Source organism: Penicillium antarcticum (assembly GCF_028974205.1).
Source record: "Penicillium antarcticum strain IBT 31339 chromosome Unknown utg000003l_segment0_segment0, whole genome shotgun sequence".
NCBI lineage: Eukaryota > Fungi > Ascomycota > Eurotiomycetes > Eurotiales > Aspergillaceae > Penicillium > Penicillium antarcticum.
The window spans coordinates 2,248,327-2,267,243 of record NW_026695301.1 but is presented as its reverse complement, the minus strand read 5'-3'; the positions used below and the strand labels follow the sequence as shown (position 1 = coordinate 2,267,243).

At 50.1% G+C, this 18,917-nt stretch overlaps 6 protein-coding genes across 6 annotated transcripts; 2 read left to right on the top strand and 4 right to left on the bottom strand.

Annotated features, from left to right (window-relative positions):
• Window positions 1-370: 370 nt before the first annotated feature.
• Window positions 371-1,661, top strand: N7508_003569 (zinc-dependent alcohol dehydrogenase; the record flags this gene model as incomplete). The annotated part of the gene is made up of 4 exons (XM_058461635.1): window positions 371-507; window positions 564-612; window positions 667-823; window positions 889-1,661. 4 exons carry the CDS (start codon window positions 371-373, stop codon window positions 1,659-1,661), a joined length of 1,116 nt encoding a protein of 371 aa, XP_058322212.1.
• Window positions 1,662-2,209: 548 nt separating this feature from the next.
• N7508_003568 (uncharacterized protein) lies at window positions 2,210-3,622 on the bottom strand (the record flags this gene model as incomplete). The annotated part of the gene is made up of 2 exons (XM_058461634.1): window positions 2,210-2,820; window positions 2,902-3,622. The coding sequence occupies 2 exons, from the start codon at window positions 3,620-3,622 to the stop codon at window positions 2,210-2,212; spliced, it is 1,332 nt and encodes a 443-aa protein (XP_058322211.1).
• A 3,374-nt stretch (window positions 3,623-6,996) lies between these two features.
• Window positions 6,997-8,560, bottom strand: N7508_003567 (uncharacterized protein; the record flags this gene model as incomplete). Its single annotated transcript, XM_058461633.1, has 2 exons — window positions 6,997-8,031; window positions 8,111-8,560. 2 exons carry the CDS (start codon window positions 8,558-8,560, stop codon window positions 6,997-6,999), a joined length of 1,485 nt encoding a protein of 494 aa, XP_058322210.1.
• Window positions 8,561-10,861: 2,301 nt separating this feature from the next.
• On the bottom strand, window positions 10,862-14,304 carry N7508_003566 (uncharacterized protein; the record flags this gene model as incomplete). The annotated part of the gene is made up of 3 exons (XM_058461632.1): window positions 10,862-14,014; window positions 14,064-14,128; window positions 14,244-14,304. The coding sequence occupies 3 exons, from the start codon at window positions 14,302-14,304 to the stop codon at window positions 10,862-10,864; spliced, it is 3,279 nt and encodes a 1,092-aa protein (XP_058322209.1).
• Window positions 14,305-15,657: 1,353 nt separating this feature from the next.
• On the top strand, window positions 15,658-17,054 carry N7508_003565 (aldo/keto reductase; the record flags this gene model as incomplete). Its single annotated transcript, XM_058461631.1, has 5 exons — window positions 15,658-15,776; window positions 15,834-15,920; window positions 15,989-16,211; window positions 16,283-16,421; window positions 16,477-17,054. 5 exons carry the CDS (start codon window positions 15,658-15,660, stop codon window positions 17,052-17,054), a joined length of 1,146 nt encoding a protein of 381 aa, XP_058322208.1.
• Window positions 17,055-17,325: 271 nt separating this feature from the next.
• N7508_003564 (mitochondrial 37S ribosomal protein mS29) lies at window positions 17,326-18,885 on the bottom strand (the record flags this gene model as incomplete). The annotated part of the gene is made up of 2 exons (XM_058461630.1): window positions 17,326-18,197; window positions 18,261-18,885. 2 exons carry the CDS (start codon window positions 18,883-18,885, stop codon window positions 17,326-17,328), a joined length of 1,497 nt encoding a protein of 498 aa, XP_058322207.1.
• Window positions 18,886-18,917: the final 32 nt, after the last annotated feature.

Below are 18,917 nucleotides of genomic sequence, written 5' to 3'. Positions count from 1 at the left end.
CTATTTTCTGCAATTCCACATTTCATTCTCATCTATCCCATCTAATACGTAAGACATAGTGCATAGGGCATAGTGCCAAGTATGGAAACCTCGGTCTCGACTCCACATCCCCGCACTATGTGGAGCTATGACCGTGTGCGACGTCGCACCTCCCGAGGCATAAATGTGCATGGCGCAGGTGCACCGTTTATGCTAACCATCCAGGGTTCTGATATTTGGCGCCTCCGCGTCCCCGCATTCACGGGGCTAAATACCGCTCTCCTCCGCGCCCAATCTCTCTTTGTACGCATTTCTCCCACTGTGCCCTACTTAACTGACTCATTCTATTGACTTCTATTCCATCTATTCCTTTCCAATCCACCCAGTCACAATGACAATGACTACCACTGCTGTCGACATCCCCCAGAAGCAGAAGGCTGTCATCTTTGATAAGCCTGGCACAGTCTCGACGCAAGTCGTAGAGATTGATGTGCCCGAGCCTGGTGCCGGCGAAGTTCTGATCAATATGTTTGTCTCCTCTTTTCAGCTGCATTCTATATCAAGGCTAAAGAGCTTCTGCACAGAACACACTCGGGCGTGTGCCACTCTGACTATGGCATCATGACCAACACCGTGAGCACGGAGTACCATCTCAAATGATCCTGAATCCAAGCTAATACTCCCAAGTGGAGAATGCTCCCCTTCCCAACCCAGCCCGGTCAAGTAGGCGGCCACGAAGGCGTCGGCAAGATCGTCAAGCTCGGCCCAGGCACAGAATCCTCAAACCTGAAAATCGGCGACCGAGTCGGAGTCAAATGGGTCTCCAGCGCATGTGGCCATTGCCGTAAGTTCCCTACCCCTTCCAAGCAGATCCAATATCCAATATCTACTGACACCCATCCCAAACAGAACCCTGCCAGGCAGGCTCAGACGGCCTCTGCTTCAACGGCAAAGTATCAGGCTACTACACACCAGGAACATTCCAACAATACACCCTAGGACCAGCAAACTACGTAACCCCAATCCCAGACGGACTTGACTCAGCTGAAGCAGCACCAATGCTCTGCGCCGGCGTGACAGTCTACTCCGCCCTAAAGCGCAGCCACGCCCGCCCAGGCCAATGGGTGATAATCTCCGGCGCCGGCGGAGGCCTCGGCCACATCGCAGTGCAACTCGCCAGCCGGGGAATGGGGTTGCGCGTGATTGGAATCGACCACGGCAGCAAGGAAGAGCTCGTCAAGGAATCCGGGGCCGAGCATTTCATCGATATCACGCAATTCCCGAAGGACGATAAAGGCGAGGCGCTGACGAAGCACGTTCAGTCGTTGACGGGTGGGTTGGGGGCTCATGCTGCTGTTGTGTGTACGGCTGCGAATGCAGCTTATGCGCAGGCTTTGCCTTTGTTGAGATTTAATGGGACACTTGTTTGTGTTGGGATTCCCGAGAATGAGCCTGTTGCTATTGGGACGGCGTTTCCTTCTACGTTTATTAACAAACATGCTACTATTACTGGCTCTGCGGTTGGGAATCGCACTGAGGCTATTGAGACTATGGAGTTTGCTGCTAGGGGGATTATTAAGGCGCATTATCGGACTGAGAAGATGGATGCTCTGACTGGCGTCTTTAAGGAGATGGAGGAGGGCAAGTTGCAGGGTCGGGTTGTCCTTGATCTCTCGGAGTAGTTAGGTGATATGTGTATCTGTTTTCGCTGTATATGTTGATTTTCAAATTGTCTATATTTAGGAAATGAATCATACTTATCTGAATAAAGTATTGTATCCCGGATTTCGTCTCGTGGGGGTGATGGTCTCACTGTCTGTTATATATATTTTCAGCAACTAGCTCATACATTCCAAAATTTACGAGTTGATTTTTGTTATACCCGCGTTTAACTGGAGGATTCCCGAATATAATCCAGCAAAAAGTATACAATTTAAGCATTTGAAATACTCGAGAAACTTCAAAAAAACCGGGTCATTCTTTGTTCAATTCACACGGAACAGGGATAAAAAACATGGAACCAAAAAAGCAAAAAAGTATTGACCGACGCAGGGGTCGAACCTGCAATCTCTTGATTCGTAGTCAAGCGCCTTGCCATTGGGCCAGCCGGCCTACTTGTTGAAGGAAGCGGGCCGGAATGGCAATATGAGCCAGGGCAATGCGCAAATTGCATATCTGAACCGACCCTCAGTGACAATTATGTACATGAACAAACACAGGGTATATATGTTTAAACAGACTCATCAATAAAAAACCTGTGCTCTGAACGCAATGCGTCAGCATCATTCAGCTCAAACCCGAAATTCCACAGCTTTTCCACATCCGACAGTTCGCCTTTGCTCCTATGCTTCAGCGGGACGTGGGAGTCCTTGTTCACACTCTTAGAGCTCCTTCTCCCAGCATGCTGCATGATAATGGGAGTCACCGCCCAGCGGATCTCATTGGCTGCACTGGCAAACTCCTCCGTTATTGTATCCACATACCCGATGTGCTTTGACTGATACAAATCCACGAGGTCTGGGACTCTTGAACGCGGAAATACGAAGGCTTGCGAGCAGCAGCCAAAGCGCGGCATTTGGTGTACGCCTTGCTGGATAGGGACCATCGATACACGACCAGCGGCAAAGAATAAGCCGATTAGGAGAGGCGTACAGATGCCGCTGAACATGAAAATTGATCCTGTCGAGAGTCTAGAGTGGAGGCGAGGTTGACATTGTCGTGAGACTAAGCAAACGCATGCAACGAGACAGACTACAAGAATCGAGTACGAGAGGAAGATTGGCCAGTCTTCGGAGTTCCAGCCGAAGAACTCCTCCGTATAGAAAAGGCGGAGGTATAGCCCTGTGTATGGTCAATCATGGAGAACATGCGCTGGAGCTACCAAGATATCTCCATAGGCCAAAAGGCGAGGTAACAACTCACAGTTTGATGCACCCAGGGCCCTGGTCTGCTGCTCAGCTGATGCCAAAGCACCGATAGTCCGGTGATACCATCCATCCATAGCGACTACATCGTCCTCAAGGATCATAGTATACGGAGCATTCACAGCTTCGCATGCTTTCAGAAGATAAGTATAATCAAACAGAGCTTTCTCACGACCAAAAGCTTTTGCCGCCTCTGTTTCGAGGGATCGGACGTGATCGATGTCAACCTCCGCGGGATCATACAGCAGCACCTGATCTGCCAGCTCATAGAGCCAAGGTTGCCCATAGGAAGGATGCTCTGATGGGTCAGTATGCGCAATGAAGAGGATCAGATGGATGTCGGCCCGTTCAGTGTCGCTCAGTCCCTCTAAGACTGTGCCGACTGTACTCTGGAAATAGCCAACACCATGTCTGGCGACCGATGCGATCCCGATACAGAGTCCGGGCTCAGATGAAGACTTTGTTGCCACAGTGGTCTCATTGCTATAGGATTCAATATATGAATCTCCCTGGCCGATTCTCACAGATGAATAAGATAGGTCGTAAGCAGTCCAAGGGTCGAAGAATGCTGAGCCCGGGTCGCGAAAGCATCGCGCACGTGCGTAGAAGATGAGCAGAATATAGAAGACCAGAAATGAGAAGAAGAGTCGCAGCGTATTCGATGTTGCTCTTGGCTCTATCGGTCGCCCGCCGGGGAGCTTCTTCCCAAAGTCAGGCATGGTGTGAAGAGTGATCAAGTGAGAGACGGAACTCCCGGTGGGAAGAGTCCAAATCCCAAGGGAAAGTCACATTTGGAGAGCCCTTCATTTTTGTATGATGCTGTATGGGGAATAATGTTCATAGGGAAGGGGCCATCCCTTCGACTCCCTACGGGCCTTTGGCGTATGCCCTGCCGATCTTCTCCCAGGTGGAATTTCATGGAAATGATTATGATAGATCAGGATATTCTGAATGTGACATTGATTGTATATATCATCTACAGTGAAAACTTAGAATGGAAGGGGTTCGGAATCGTGAAGAGATTTACTTTGGAGGTACAGAGCTATCGCGGCACCCATCTAGGAGAATGCACAAAGCTTCATTCCTCCACACGTCAGATAACGGCCCTTGAATCTTGGCGCTAGGGTCTGACAGAGCCTAGAGCAAGGCGTGCAATCCTGGTTTTGTTGTGACAGCAGCAATTACAAAGGATATGAAACCTGCCTGGCTGGATTCTGATTACTTTGCTATATCACACTTTTGACGCTGAAATAAACTGCATTGAGAGCTAAGCGCTAAGCTTCTTCATGCAATAATATGGAAGATCATACTGTACAACATGCAAGGTTCACGCAAGCCATGCATTATGTTCCAAATATAGATCCTTATTCCTGTTTCTTTATTCAAGCCTCAGGAAGGTGGAGATCAAGCGAATCATAACCTTACGATAAGAAAAAGCAGTAAGTTCCTATTCCGATCAAGTATATGGCAATGATGTAGAGAAACAATCAATATAGAGCTTCAGCTGTATAAAGTGTATGACTGCAGCAAGAGAAATATCATGAGATAGCCAAATAAACTTACATGGATAATAGTGAGCCCTAAAGTAAATATTGCTTGATATAAGCATTTGAATAGTTTATCACAGATCGCATAACTCACGTATTACCCCGAATTTCCTATTTGGGCCAACGTTGCCATTTGGCGATATCTCCCAAACTTTAGGAGTTATAAATTCAGAGTACCCGAGAAAGATGCGTTCAAAACCATGCCAGGTGAGATTTAAATTATTTTAAACTACTTATATGTTTACACATGACTCCATCAATCGTGTCATGGTTTTAACCGACTTGTTAATTTGACGATATTATCCCAACTTTGGGAGCGAGAAACATTGAAGATGGGATAATCCAAAACCGCGTCAAACCAGAGCTTCTCCCAATATAATCTGGTTAGATGATTGAGATTGACCATGAACTACCCCAGTTTACGTGATTATGGGACGTGGCTAGTTGGCGATGTTTTCCAATCTTTGGGAGAAGGAAACCAGTGGCTGGCATAAAATCCGGTCGTAGCTCTTGACCTTGAGTAACATTAAATATGAAACATATGATTCTTTTTGCTGGGATGGCATAAATGTTTAAGGGATCAGGCCTCCTTTGCCTGCTTGCACCAATCCACAAGACTACACATCCTCTGTATTTGATCTGCTTCTCTATAGAGAAACACCGTCCTCTTCTCCCTCTATCCTCTGCATGCCTTTTCTGACTTTCATCTATAACTACGTAGGGATACGACTTCCGGGCATGTAAACTGACCTGCAATGATCCCGAGCAGGTCCTTGAATGGCAGGAAGCGTAACTCAACGAGTTAGTACTGTTTACCACGCTCTCATAGACAATGTCTAAAATAGTCGATTCCTGAAATATCGATATATCTTTTGTCAAGTGGTTCTGGTGAAGCCGAGCAATTTTAAGCAAAAAAGAGTGTAATGTCGAGGATTAAAGCTCCGAAAACACAGACCGAGTATAGATCTATTTGCCATACAAAGAAATCTTCATATTCTTACTAATTAGCCACAAAATAAATACTCAGCAGTTGAGTCTCTTTGTTAGAAGACCTATAAAGCCGTACTCTAGATTAGACGCCCGGCCGTCTCATTGATATTTATGCAGCGGAAGATTATGAATTCATTGCTACAAGTCTCTCAGGATTTTATTAAAAAATGTTCCCTTGGCCTATAAACCCTAAAAACAACCTTCCGTTCTGATATCGAGACTATAAAAGCTTGCTGTTCCGTTTCAAAAGTCCAACCCTTCAGTGCATAGACCTCTATAATCTGTCAGATCGGCAACTTGATACTGTACAACACCGAGCCACCTATTTCCCCACAGCACTCAAGAAAAACCGTCGATCGAACACCATCTTCATCTGATCGTGCACGTAAAACCGATCCGCGACATCCTGAAACCCACTACGCAAGCAACCCCCGACACCTGTAAATTCCCATAGAAGTCAAAACGATCCCCACAAGTATATCCACCCTCCAAGCTAATAAGCACTAAAAGCACTAGCTCAAAGCCATGGAAAGCCATCCAAAAACAAAGCGGCCGTGTGCACGGATCACGAAGCAGCCAAAAAACAACCCCATTGACTTTTCCATCGGCCCAAGCTCGGCTGGGATCCGAGGCCCATTCCAGTCGCACATCACACAGGCCACAGGCCACAGACCACGTTATTCGAAATCCTCGCTCGGGCCTCAATATCGCATAGCGTCCAAATAGGTCCCCACGCACACGGCAGATATGTGCACTGTACGGAGTTTCTTAGTTAGTTGTGGAACACATTAGTGAACCTTCACTGCTTGATGTGTGCGCTTTGGCCGTGTAACGTTGACACTGGTGCGTTACTTTAATTTTTCCAAATCCGAAGCCAAAAGCCAAGATGCATGAGCCAAAGCCAATATCGTCGACTGCCGAGCCGAGCATCTCTGCGAGATACCCGAGATCCGAGTGTATACAGTCCATGGATAACCACGCGATCTTCGGAGGTGTGGTCCTTGTATTGTCGAGTTATTGGCGCGATCTTCGGACTGGGATTCTTTTGTCGGAATTCTTAAAAGCAAGGATTACGCGAATATTGAGATCCCCTTGTGTGGGTGACCCACTTTTGAGTGAGGGTTCCATGGGTTGGTTGTTCAAATCGGGCTAAAGTACTCTTGAGCGGCAGTGACACGCCCGGCTCGTTGTCCGGACCATGGATGCGGGCTCCCAAGACCACAGTGTTGGGTTTGGGGTGACGACATGCCTCATGGGACTATGTGATCATGAGATATGATGTTTCCGGGGTAAAACGAACTTTATCTTATAGTTTGCAATCTACCACTGGAATCTGAGGTTGGGTATGTAATGGCTATTTAATAGCTGCGTATGATTGTGGCTATGGCAGAGATCACGTATATCAAACTCAAAGTAATGGCATGAAACGATATGCAAAACGGACTGCAATGATGTCGCTGATATGTGAAACGATGCAGGGGGGTATTGCAATGAATGAACACGATGGCCTCCCAGAATATGAAACGAGCGTATAAAAGAAAATGGAACGAAAGAAATCATCGGGTTCGTTTCGAGTAGCCTCCTGAATTCCCATTGCCGGCTGGCCGCTTTTGTCCTCCGCTTGTAGTATCTGGGACGTAGGATTCAGCGATGCGAACTAGTGACTCTAGATGAAGGCGGAAGAGCTTGGGTGCGCGTCGCTCTGGACCGATCTTGTTGAGGATGCCGCGCAGTGGCCCGGCGACAGGGTGGAGGTCGGACGGCGGCAATTCATCAAGCGCGCTGAGAACAAAGTGCCGCGCGTCTGGATCCGATTCAAGTTCGTCCGACCCGATGAACAAATGGAACAGATTGCGCTGGTCTTCATCCTCGCCGTTGAAAGTGCTCCGTCCTATCCGACTTGCTAAAAGAGGATCATAATTGCGACTTGCGACTTGGTCGAGGATCAAAACGAGGGCTTCGACGGCGGTTGCGGAGCTTTGTGATGCGCGTGCAGACATGTTTGTTAGGATGCGGGATACTAAACGCTGCAGTTGCGAGACAATCTCGTGAGGTTCATAAAGACCCAGGCTTGGGCTGACAGGCTCTGTGGGTAACTCGCCTGTTTGACAATATCGGTCAAAGTCATCGAGTAGCCGTCGCGAATGGTCCTTCGCCTTGTCGAAGTAGATGGCTGCACAGGCTTCAACAGGCATCGCTTTGCACAGACTGTTGAAAACCCCGTCGTCGTGTACTCCCAACCGGAACATTGTTGCCTCGAAATCGCCCTGTACCACGCAGGCTTCTGATGTTCGCGCTTGCTCAGTCGTCTCCGTCAAGTCCGGGCGGAAATCCTCCGGAAGAGTCTTCTTGCTAAAGGCAGAGAGGATGTCCCGCACTTTTTCCGTTCGCGTCATTCCTCTGCCTGTACTGTCGCCCTCATCCCGCAAGTACTGCCACTTGAGATGCTTGGCAACAGCCTCCAGATTACCCTTGAGCATACCCTCAATAGGTGGCAGGTTGGGGTTGTGCGGACGTCCGTCTGGACCTAGTGCTACCTCCGTCGACTCAGGCTTCTTGAGGAAGCTGCCGTGCAGTTGATCGAGGAGCCACTGTTCAGGGGGTAAGAGGCAATATCAGCATCGATTCGAAAGTTCCAAACCAATTGGTTTCCTAAACAGTCACACTCACAAAGATGTGCTGGCACGGCTCCTCTGGGTGATCCTTGAAGACAGAGCATGTGCAAGTCGTTGCCTCAGAGCCAACGTGCACCTGTGACCGATCCAACAGCTGAAGATCATGTCCGGTGGGAGTTACCCGACAATTGACCTCGAACTGACTGGTCAAGCCCACCAAGGCCCTGGCTTGAGACTCGGATTCTAGTTCGCTCAGGTCGTAGGTAATCCCGGACGGTGCGCGGACGGTCTCGTGAGTTGAATCGGATACGTCTTCGGCACTGCTCTCGTCCTCCTCTTCCTCGTCCTCCCCTTCTTCACCGGAGCTCTCCTCCGAGGAAGCTTCGCTGCTCTGGTCACTGTCGTCGGAAGGGTCCGGCGGCCCCGCGCGAGATCTGACTTGGGCCGTATCTGGCATATTCTGACCGATGCACAGCTTGTGAAATTGTCGAGTTGGGGCAGACATGACCAGAGGCGAAAAAGGGGGACCCTCCAAATCGCCAGGAATCAAAGGGAGAAGGCGAACAGATGTGTTTTGTGGACTCTCGTAGACTCACAGAGTTCTTCCGACCCATGGACGGAAGCGGGTACTCTGAACCATGGAACGAAATTCCCTGGCGCCCGCTTTAAATAATTAGTCACGTATGATTTTCATGCTGTGGACAACGTCGCGATCTGCTTTGGGGACTTTTTTGCCTTCCCAACAGCGCTTAGTGGGAAGTGGCGAAGAGGGGGGAGGCTCAGTAGGCAGATGTTTCAACAAAGTCGCGCCGTTTAATTATGCCCTATATCAACTGATCAGCATCCAGCGCACAGACACTAAAGGGATCTGGTGGGAGGAAAGATCTGGGGTCTTGGTGGCTGGGACCCGGGTACAGATTGTCGGTGGCTCCGAGATGGTTAAACGGGTCTATGATACAGAGCATTGCTCAAAGACACTGCGCAGCACATCCCACGCATGTCAAGGCAAAAGAATGTCACTAATAATCAAGATAGAGTTAATGGCGGTATGATGATCTGCAAGGCCCCGTATTGACCGGCTTTACAGTTAGCACACGCAAGGTTTGAATAGCGTCTTCTGTAGTAGACGCTGTTGGCATTGATCGTATTCTCTGCACCACAGTAGAGAATGACAACGATCAAACGCCGCATGCGCAGGAAATAGAGTGACAACCAGTCAAAACCAGTTTGGAATGCTGCCCCGATCCGAGATGATGCAGGCTTAGTAGAAGCGCAGCAAAGCGATCGCCGGCCGAGCAACCGAAAGTGACTTCGAAACTCTCTGGAAGCTCCAGAACAACGGCACCTGGACCCGCCATTTGGTCCATGCTCCTTGGTCAAGATTGCACCCTTGTCTTTCCAATGTGGAGAACCAGAAGCTATGAGTTTCGGATAGGTCGGGGGACCCGAGGCTCTTTTTTGTTTCACTGAGCCACTGCCGACCACGCGACTACCGCATCAAAGAAAAATAATAAAGATCAAAGGTCCACTCAGACCCCGTCCTTATCAATACATGTGGTCGAATGTGACGTACGTTGACAGCGATGACAGCTGCCCGGACAGACAGACCGACAAAGAAAGTGATCTGGAGATCCAGGGATGGCGAGCGCAGCCGACAAGAAAAGCCATAGACGTCGCAATGCCTTGGTATCACTATCGAAGAACGGTTGGTGATAACAAGGGCCTGCCTTGCATATCGCGCAGCGCAATTGGCAGTGAATCACCGAAAGATAGCCGAAGCGGCCCCAGTAGGACGACATGTCATGTCCGCGACCCCGAGAGAATCCTGCGCAGACTGCAGCACCGTGTTTCGGCCGCAGAGGTTCGGTTAAAGGGTTGATATCATTGTATAGTGCAGGGGGCGGCGAATCCGAGGGCTGCGAGCAGGGAGCTGTGCACAGCACGAACCGCAGGCTTGGATTTGGATCTGGAGGTACTCCTCGATCCCTGAAAGTGGATGCGGTCCAAGCACCAGGTTGCACTCAAATAAAAATGTTGAACTGCGGCAGACACTTCTGACTGCGCAGCTGCTGATCGGCACCAACTGGCGTCTAGGTTTCGGGCTTGGCCTATCGTCTGCCAATCGCCATCCGTGGGCGCCTAAAAGTGTGCCTTGCTCTGCGCATCAGATCGGGCTCAGGGCGTAGAAGGTAACTTCCTCTTTGGGTTTGGGTCTGAGGGAGGGTTTGATGATATCGTCTGTGCGCTCTTTTCTTCCTGCTCGTTGTATCACTTGACCTTGGCCCCCATCGTGCAGCCAAGAAGGAAGATATCCACGAAGACATGGGGAAGAATCCTGTTTGGAGAAATTAAAGCGAATCTGCGAGGATCCAAGAGTGGTGAAGTTGAAGTGCTGTAGTCCTCAGGAGAATCTTTGTGTAACGTGGGGAAAAAGACTCCGAAGTACCCAGGGCTGGCATGCGACGACATGTTTCGGCTGTCCGGAATGATTGGGCTTTTGAACAATCGGATAATCTTGTGTCAATTTCTAACCAGAGCTATGTAAACTATGACCCGAGCACTTTGCATGTACAGCAATACTAGTAGGTTGTTGTGGGCGTGGCAAAATAGGAAAATAGTCATTTCAGCCTAGTCTTCATTCAACTAGTTCTGCAGAAAGTGGGTATCAACCATGAACGCATCTGTCAGAACACAAGATGTTGAAACGAAAAAAAGAAGGGTATACTAAATATTAAAGAAATCGTTGCTTCATGAATGTGTCCGTCCTAATTGTTTTCAAGTCTCAAATAGACGCAATTTAGAGAAGTCAATTGCCTCTGCTGGCATTACGCTTCTTGGCTTCTTCCAGCGCTCTGCGAAGTCTCTCTTTGTGCTCCGAGTCTTCATCCGCGTTTTGAACCACAATCTTGGGGCTTGATGCGGAAGCAGGAACAACAGTGGAAGGGCGCAGGCTCGGAGGCAAGGGCACGTCCGTAACTGGAGTCGTTGAGGCAGAGTGGCGCTCAATTGGAGAGACCGGAGCTGCTGGAGGAGCATTCTTCAGATCAAGAAGTAGGCGATCAATAGTGGACTTGATGCGCACAGGCCCCTTCTGGATGCTCTGCAACTTTGAATCTAGATCTTTCTGGAGAGTCTCATCTTCCTTCTTCTTCTCATCCCCGAGCCGACGGAAGATATCCGGGTCCGAGTTGGCATACCGTGCCTCGGCGACGGAGACCCCGTAATCGGCGTCGTTGAGAGCCATGTCCGCAACCCCCGAGCTGCGAAGAATTGCCTCCGAGTCGGCGCGCAGTGACGCTGCAAAAGTCGCCGCAGACTTGAGAATCTGTTCAAGTTCAGAATCAGGTAGACTGGAGGCACGGAGGGCGGTGAGATCTAGCTGGGCTGCTTTCGAAGCAACCTCGTCTAGGAGGCTCTGATTCATACCTAGCCCGTGTAGGATTGCATCATCGAAGGAATCCATGAGTCGGTTGGCTCGGTCATCTCGGTCCTTGCATGCCTCCAGAATATTGCGCCGTTCCATCTGATCAAATTCACCATCCAGTTTTCGCAGGCTAGCCATATCGCCCATGAAAACGAGTGGTCGTCGCTCTGCCTTTTTGCGTCGCCGCTCACAATCAAGTGCGATTTCGAGACGTTTCTGGAATCGAATCTCGAGTTTGTTGTGGATGTCATTGACCATGTTCATAGTCACAGATGGGCTGGATTTCTCAGTTGGAGAGCCATTGCCTTTCTGATCACGGTCAAGCTGGCCGAGGGCAGAGTCGTAGGATTTGCGAAGTGCCGAGATCGCCTCTTTCAACCCCTCGTCCAAGGGATTGAAGACTTGCATTGTGAAATCTTCGACTTCGCGTCGTTCCTCTTCCAGCTGGACTCGAGCTTCCGTCTGGCGGAAATCTTCTTCCAAGGTGTTGATATCCGCATAACCAATCTCCTTTCCATTGAAGAGATCGTCAATATGCTCCTCTGATTCCTCTTGTCGAAGTATGCGCTCTTCATCCAGTTTGCGTCGTCGGACTTTTGCAGCTGCTTCCCACCTATCGATTGTGCGCTGGATGTAAGTGAAATCATCAGAGAATTTGTCAAGCCCTTCCCGAGTTGTGATATGCCACGAGCTTTCAGATTGCTTGTCTAAAGGTGTCCAGACCATTGTGCGTAGCTCTTCTACAAGGTTGGTTGCCCGGCCCTTTCGCAGAGACTCCGGTAGAGCCTGGGGTGGCGCAGAGCTTCGACCGGACGAGTTAGAGTAGGCGGTGCTTTTGTGACGGATGAGGCCGAGGAAAGTCTCGTCCCGTTCATTTTGAATCGGAGAAGTGGTGTTGGCTCTCGGATGAGATGTGGAGGCTGGTACGTTTGACATAACCCGCCCACTCACAGCAGATGCCTGCCGTAGATCAGAATAAGCCTCGTAAGCCGGGCGATCAAACTTGAGGTTGTCTGAGCCTCGTTGAGGGCCTTCTGTATACTGGAATGGGGTATAGATAGGTCGTGGAGGATTGCTGTTTAGAGGCTCCAAAGGTTGCTTCTGTACATCCGAAGAAAAAGAAAACGATGAGAGTCGTTTATCTGGCTCTGAGCCCGAAGGCAGTGCAGACAGCTTTGACTGGAACTGCGAGCCCCTCCGGGCTTGCTTGGCGATATTGGGTCGTCCGCCTGCACTATACTCACTGCCGACATCGTCAGCATCATCTCCATCCCCGTCTTCTGTTGCTGCTGTCACTGAGGGGGCCGGGTTATCCTCCGATGAGACGGGTATCAAACCTGTGTCAAAGGCGGGCCCGTCTTCATCAAGTCTTGGCAATGGCGATCGAGACACAGAGCTAGAGGCTCTGCGAGGTTCTGGGGAGCTCTCAGACTCATCATGCTCGATATTATAGAGGATCTCTCGGAGTTTCGTCTCCTTTGCCATAAATGCTGTAAAGATCTTGTATCGCTCTTCATCCAAATCTGCCACTGCTTCCTTGCGTAGCATGGCAACATAGCGTTCCAAGGACGATTGGGACCAAGGGTCCAGATCTTCGAAAGGGTCTGGCTTTTTGGATGCAGCTTCATTTACAGGTGTTTGAATATGGGGCATAGGAACGGTCGAGCTTGGCCTCAAGTTCTCAGCAGGCGGTGCAACAGTCTGTGCCGATTCAGGATCCTTGGCTGGAATAGCATGGTCAAATTGAGAGAAACCCTGTGGTTGTGATGTCGGAACCTGGAGCCCGGGTTGTACTGGTTGAGAGGGAGGTGATAATGGGCGAGCCCAGGCATCTATCACATTATCAATACTTCCCGGACGTCCACCGGCAGAGACAGCGGATTTGTCACTATCCACACGGGTCGGTGGAGGCGGCGTTTGCACCCCTTGGGTTGTACATGGACTGATAGGAGAATCTAAACTGCCATTTCCCGACCCATGGACACCAGAGCTGTCACTTGGAATCGTCTCACCTGTATCCGTTCTCGGACGGATAAACTGCGAGTGCTCGTTTGCTGCAGGTATATTGGTCAAAGCACCTGAGATGCTTGGAGATGGCAGAGCCACATCCTGGGGCGGAGAAGTCTGTCTTGGTGGGAACCAAGCCGCGTCATCAAAATCTCCGGGAGTTGGACCAAAGTGCTCCCAGTCCGAGGGCGTGCCCGGCCCCAAGGCCGATGCGCCCGTAGGTGGCGCGCTCGTATTGATGAGAGACGCAGGCCGGAATACATAAGATCCAGTCATCGCAGCTGGCCCGGAGCCTTGGGCAAGAAGCGGAGGCCGTTCTGGGCGGGCACTTTGCTGGGTTGGCGCATTCTGAGGGATCTTTGGTGGCGGCGGAGGGACACCGGCTGGGAGATTTGGTGTGTATGGAGGCAGAGAAGGGTGAGCGACAGGGGGTTGGAACCCATATTGAGGACCAGTATTCACGGCCGGTGACTGCGAATGCGACTGAGCATGGGAGTATGGCTGCTCATTGGTGCTGGAAGGTCGAGGCTATGCGACTGTCAGTTACGTCTAGCATTCCCCGAACAGTAGAACTCACCGGCAACGGTGGAGCATGGCTCTGGTTGAACCGCACTCCCCACGTGGTTGTATCCGCACCCGAACCTGTGGATGTCACTCCTTGAGTCTGAGGATTTGAGATCGGGCCATATGTAGCCGGAGTGTATGTTGCCGAAGGCGGAGGAGGGGGGGGGGGGAGGGGGACCTGCCCCCAGCGGACGCGGTGGAAGTCGCCATTCAGGCTGCGATGGAGGATCAGGGCGATTCGACTGGCCGTACATGATAGCTCATGGTAGTAAAATTGAGGGGAACCAAGAAGATATAAAAGCTTCTCGAAGTAATAGGCGCACGGGGAAGAGACACGCGGTCAGCACGGTCCCACTCTCCACTTGAGACATTCGTTTGATTTTATATAGGCAAGTCATACAAGACAGGGACTAGAATCCTATCGTGTTAGGTGCTAGGTGGGAGACGTTTCATTGTTTCTATTTTGTTTTTGGCCCCATCTACGAAAATTCTGGACTATACTAACCTCTCGCTTCCAGTATAAAAGTGGATTCAATGGAACTCAAGGCTAGTCCGAAGCTCTGAACACTCCTATGTTGAGAGCTATTACGGCTTGGCCCTATCTTTTCTTGGTCAACGGGTGTGGCACTCTATTGTCTTTGTTTGGATATACTTGCGGTCAAATCGATTGGGATCGGCCCCCAAAGTAACACTTCATTAAAGTCGTATCTAACCTGTTTTTATCTGCCTTTTTAGTCAAGTGCTACCTGACATTAGTTTCTTTCAACTAAGGCCCTACCCGCGACAAGTATAGAACAGTGTAACAGCCGTATACTTAGTTCGAATCCATACATTTGCCCATGCTTCACAGCCCTGGAGAGCGGAAGTGGGTAATGGAACCTGTTAATCACATTGAGGTCTCTATGTTACCGTTCAGACGGGATACATGCAGGAGACCTGCCTGATTCTTTCTTGAACAAGCTTAGAATGTGACCTGGCCAAATCATCCGATTATCCGCTGCCCCAGTTACACCAATAGGTGAAGCCGAGGGCAGAATTTGCTTGCGATGTGATGTATAATGTTCCTCTAGTCATAAGTCTAAAGCTGCATGACAAAATTAGATACTTAAATTATCCAGGACTTCTGCACTGCTTATATGAGAGGAATAGCTTAACAGGTGCTGCTTCATAATATGTATCAATACTCATTCTATGGCATCCAATCGGGTAGCTCAAGAGCCAGCCCAATGACATGCAGTTCAAATAGCTCAGGACATACTGAAAGTAATACACAAGAAACAATCGGGTTAGAGTCGGGCAAAAGACGAGAAGAAAGATAACCTAACGTTGGTACTATATCTGGTTATTTACCAATTCCGAACTCCTTGAACATAAGTATTCCACGCCTGATAGAAGTATACAAACGGAGATAACTAGAGAATCAAAAACCACAAAGCCCGAGCGCGCCGGACTTACTGGACATAAGATGAGAATTAATAATTGTTCCCAAGATGATGTGACTTCATTTCCCCGCAGGAGCACTATATAAGAAGCCTTCAATTCCTATTGATTCAAGCTTCCAAAAATACGTTCAGTCAGTTTAACCTTCCATCAAGAAACCAATCACTATGTTTGCCCCTGCTGCAGCCCCCAAGTCTCAACTCGGCCGCTATCGCCTGCTAGCACCTACAGCCGGCGTTAAAGTGAGCCCGCTATGCCTAGGAGCGATGAATTTCGGTGAAGGATGGTTTGTACAATACGACAAATCAATCGAAGCAAGAACAAGAGGCTAAAGATCGAACAGGAAGGCAAGACTCGGCGAATGCGACAAGGAAACCTCCTTCAAGATCCTAGATACATACTACGACAACGGAGGAAATTTCATTGACACGTAAATAGCCTCCCTTCCACCACATACCCAAAAGAGAACCACATGAGCATAACTAACCCCTGATCCAGAGCCAATAACTACCAATCCGAAGACTCAGAGAAATGGTTAGGCGAATGGATGGAAGCCCGCGGCGTTCGCGACCAAATCGTCCTCGCAACGAAGTATACAACAGGTTTCCGCAGCCATGTCCCATCAGAGATCCAGGCGAACTTCGTTGGCAATAATGCCAAGAGTGTGAAGTTGTCTGTGGAGGCTAGTCTGAAGAAGTTGCGGACGGAGTATATTGATTTAGTACGTATACAGCACAGTCAAAAGGGTGAATTGGATGATGGTCAGTACTGACGAACAACTTCAATGTATAGCTCTACGTCCACTGGTGGGATTTCGCCACATCGATCGAAGAAGTAATGACTTCTTTAAATCAACTGGTCATTTCTGGGAAGGTCTTGTACCTCGGTATCAGTGATACGCCCGCGTGGGTTGTCACCAAGGCGAATCAATGTATGTTGTACACTCCACCCCAGGCCCAATGGATCAATACTAACCAAACCAAAAGACGCCCGCGACCACGCCCTGCGCCCCTTCTCGGTCTACCAAGGAAAATGGAACGCCGCAACCCGCGATTTCGAACGCGACATAATCCCCATGGCTGCATCTGAAGGAATGGGCCTCGCACCATGGGGATCCCTCGGCGGTGGCGCCTTCAAAACCGAAGCTCAACGCGAAGAACTCTCCAAATCAGGTAATCCAGGACGACAAGTCCCACCCAGCGCGACTGATATCGCTGTCTCTAAGGTCCTTGAAGCTGTTGCGGCGCGGCATGGGACTGTTATCACTAGTGTGGCGCTTGCGTATGTGATGCGCAAGGCGCCGTATGTTGTTCCTATTGTTGGGGGTCGGAAGGTTGAGCATCTTTTGGGGAATATTGAGGCCTTGGGTCTTGATCTTTCTGATGAGGATGTTGCTGAGATTGAGGGAGCTTATGAGTTTGATATTGGGTTCCCTATGAATTTCTTATTCAGGGGAGCTCTTAAGGAGGCGCATCCTTCTAACAGTACGTTTGTTAATTCTGTCGTTAAGCTTGATACTCCGGATTTGGTGAGGGCTGTTAGGCCCAAGAAGTTGGATGAGTAAAATGTAGTGATGGTGTGGTTTTGTGGAGACATTTGAGATTGACTTGAGCAAGAGCAATTGACCTGTCATATTCAAAGACTCGAAATGTTAGATCAAAAGAGACAATTTCCAAAACAAATCCATTATATGCATACAGACACGAGGACCAAGTGAGATTTGTAAAGTACAGGGAAGAAGAACAGAGAGAAACCCAGCATTTGATATACAGGCCCGTATCTCTAGAACACATTCGAAGTCGGAGATAAAACATGAGAAGAAATACAATATTCGCTTAAGCAGATGCAGCGGGAGAAGCAGAAACAGGAGCTGTTGCGCGAACCTGACGGCCGAGCTTCTCCAGCTCGCCGATGATACCACCGCCAGACAAGCTCCACTTCTCGCTTACCCATGTGTCGTTGACGGACTCACGGAGCAGACCGCTGCGGGCGAAGTACTCCATGAAGCCACGGGCTTCGTCGCGGGTCAGGCCGGTGAGGGTCTGCAGCTCGACCGAGCTCTGGACCTTGGAGAACATTTCCAAGACACGGGGGTCGGTGACAGTGTAGGCTGCGGGTTGGGGGTACTCGGGAGATGAGGGCTTGATGCCTGCCTGACGGGCCTTCAGCTGGTCGAGGGCGACGTTGAAATCCTTGGGGTTGGGGTTGTTGGAGGATGAGGTGGCGTAGAGGAGGAGACCGCCGTTCTTCAGAGAATCACCCTCCTTCAACAGGGAGAGAAAGTGGTTCACGAAGGCGAGGTCATGAGCGTGGATGGGCTTGTAGTCAACATCGCGGTAAGCGCTGTCGGTCATCCAGTGGGCCAGGCCGTCCACGGAAACGAGCATAGGAGGACGAGGCTGGAAGTCCTTCTCCAGTCCTGCGGCCGGGGCAGTGGCTGTAAGCTCCTTCCAGAGAGCCTGGAAAGCAGCCCAGGAGACAGCAGGGTCGTGGAATCCAAGTTTAGCCAGGTCCTCGAGGGACGACTTTGGCGTCAAGGATTTGAACGCTGGGTGATCTTGGGAAATCTTGAGGCTGGAGAGCAGCTCAGTGTTGGCAGCGACGGTACGGGTCAACAGAGCCGAAGCCGCACCAGGCTGGACATATTGTGTCGGGTTAGTGCCTTCGATTGCGGCGTAAGCGGTATCACCGGAAACGAGTTCGCGAGCTAAAGTCATAAGTTAACAGCCGCCCAATTGCGCGAGTATTGAAGTATATTGCCAGAACTTACCGTCAGGAACGGTGATGACAGCCCAGTTTTTCAAGAAACCCATAGTCATAGCCTGGAGCAGATGGACCGTCTTTCCGGATCCCTTCATACCGGTGATGATTTTCTTCACCACCTTGCCCTTTTCCTCTCCAGAGATCTTCTCAACCAAACGACCCATCTCAATGGTATCGCGACGGAGGACGGTTCCAGGTCGGCGGAATAACGACCAGCCCTGCTTAGGCTTGAACGCTTGCACAGCTCTCAATTGATCGATCATGGTGGCAGGCAGGCCAACAACGGTACCACGGAGACGGGAATCAACCATAGTCTCGGGGGAAAGGTCCTGCATTTCCTCAATCTCGAGGGCATTTGGATTGCTAAGGACAATGCGTTTCCGCATGGCCTTGCGCTCGCCAACGGCGGGTGGACGCGCAGTAGCAGTGACCTTCTTCTTCTTTCTCCGCAAGCTAGTCGACTGTCTGTGCTTCATGACAGTCAAACTGTTGCCCTTCTTCTTGGCCGGCTGGGCATATCGCAACGCAGTAGAGTGGAAGGAGGCGGTCGAAATCCGGGGCGTCGGAGGGAGGAGTGCTTGCGGCGGTTGGCGAAGCCTCGAGAGGCAGTTCCAGCACCACGAAGAGGCCATAATGGTTGTCAACTACGCACCAGCACAGCTAG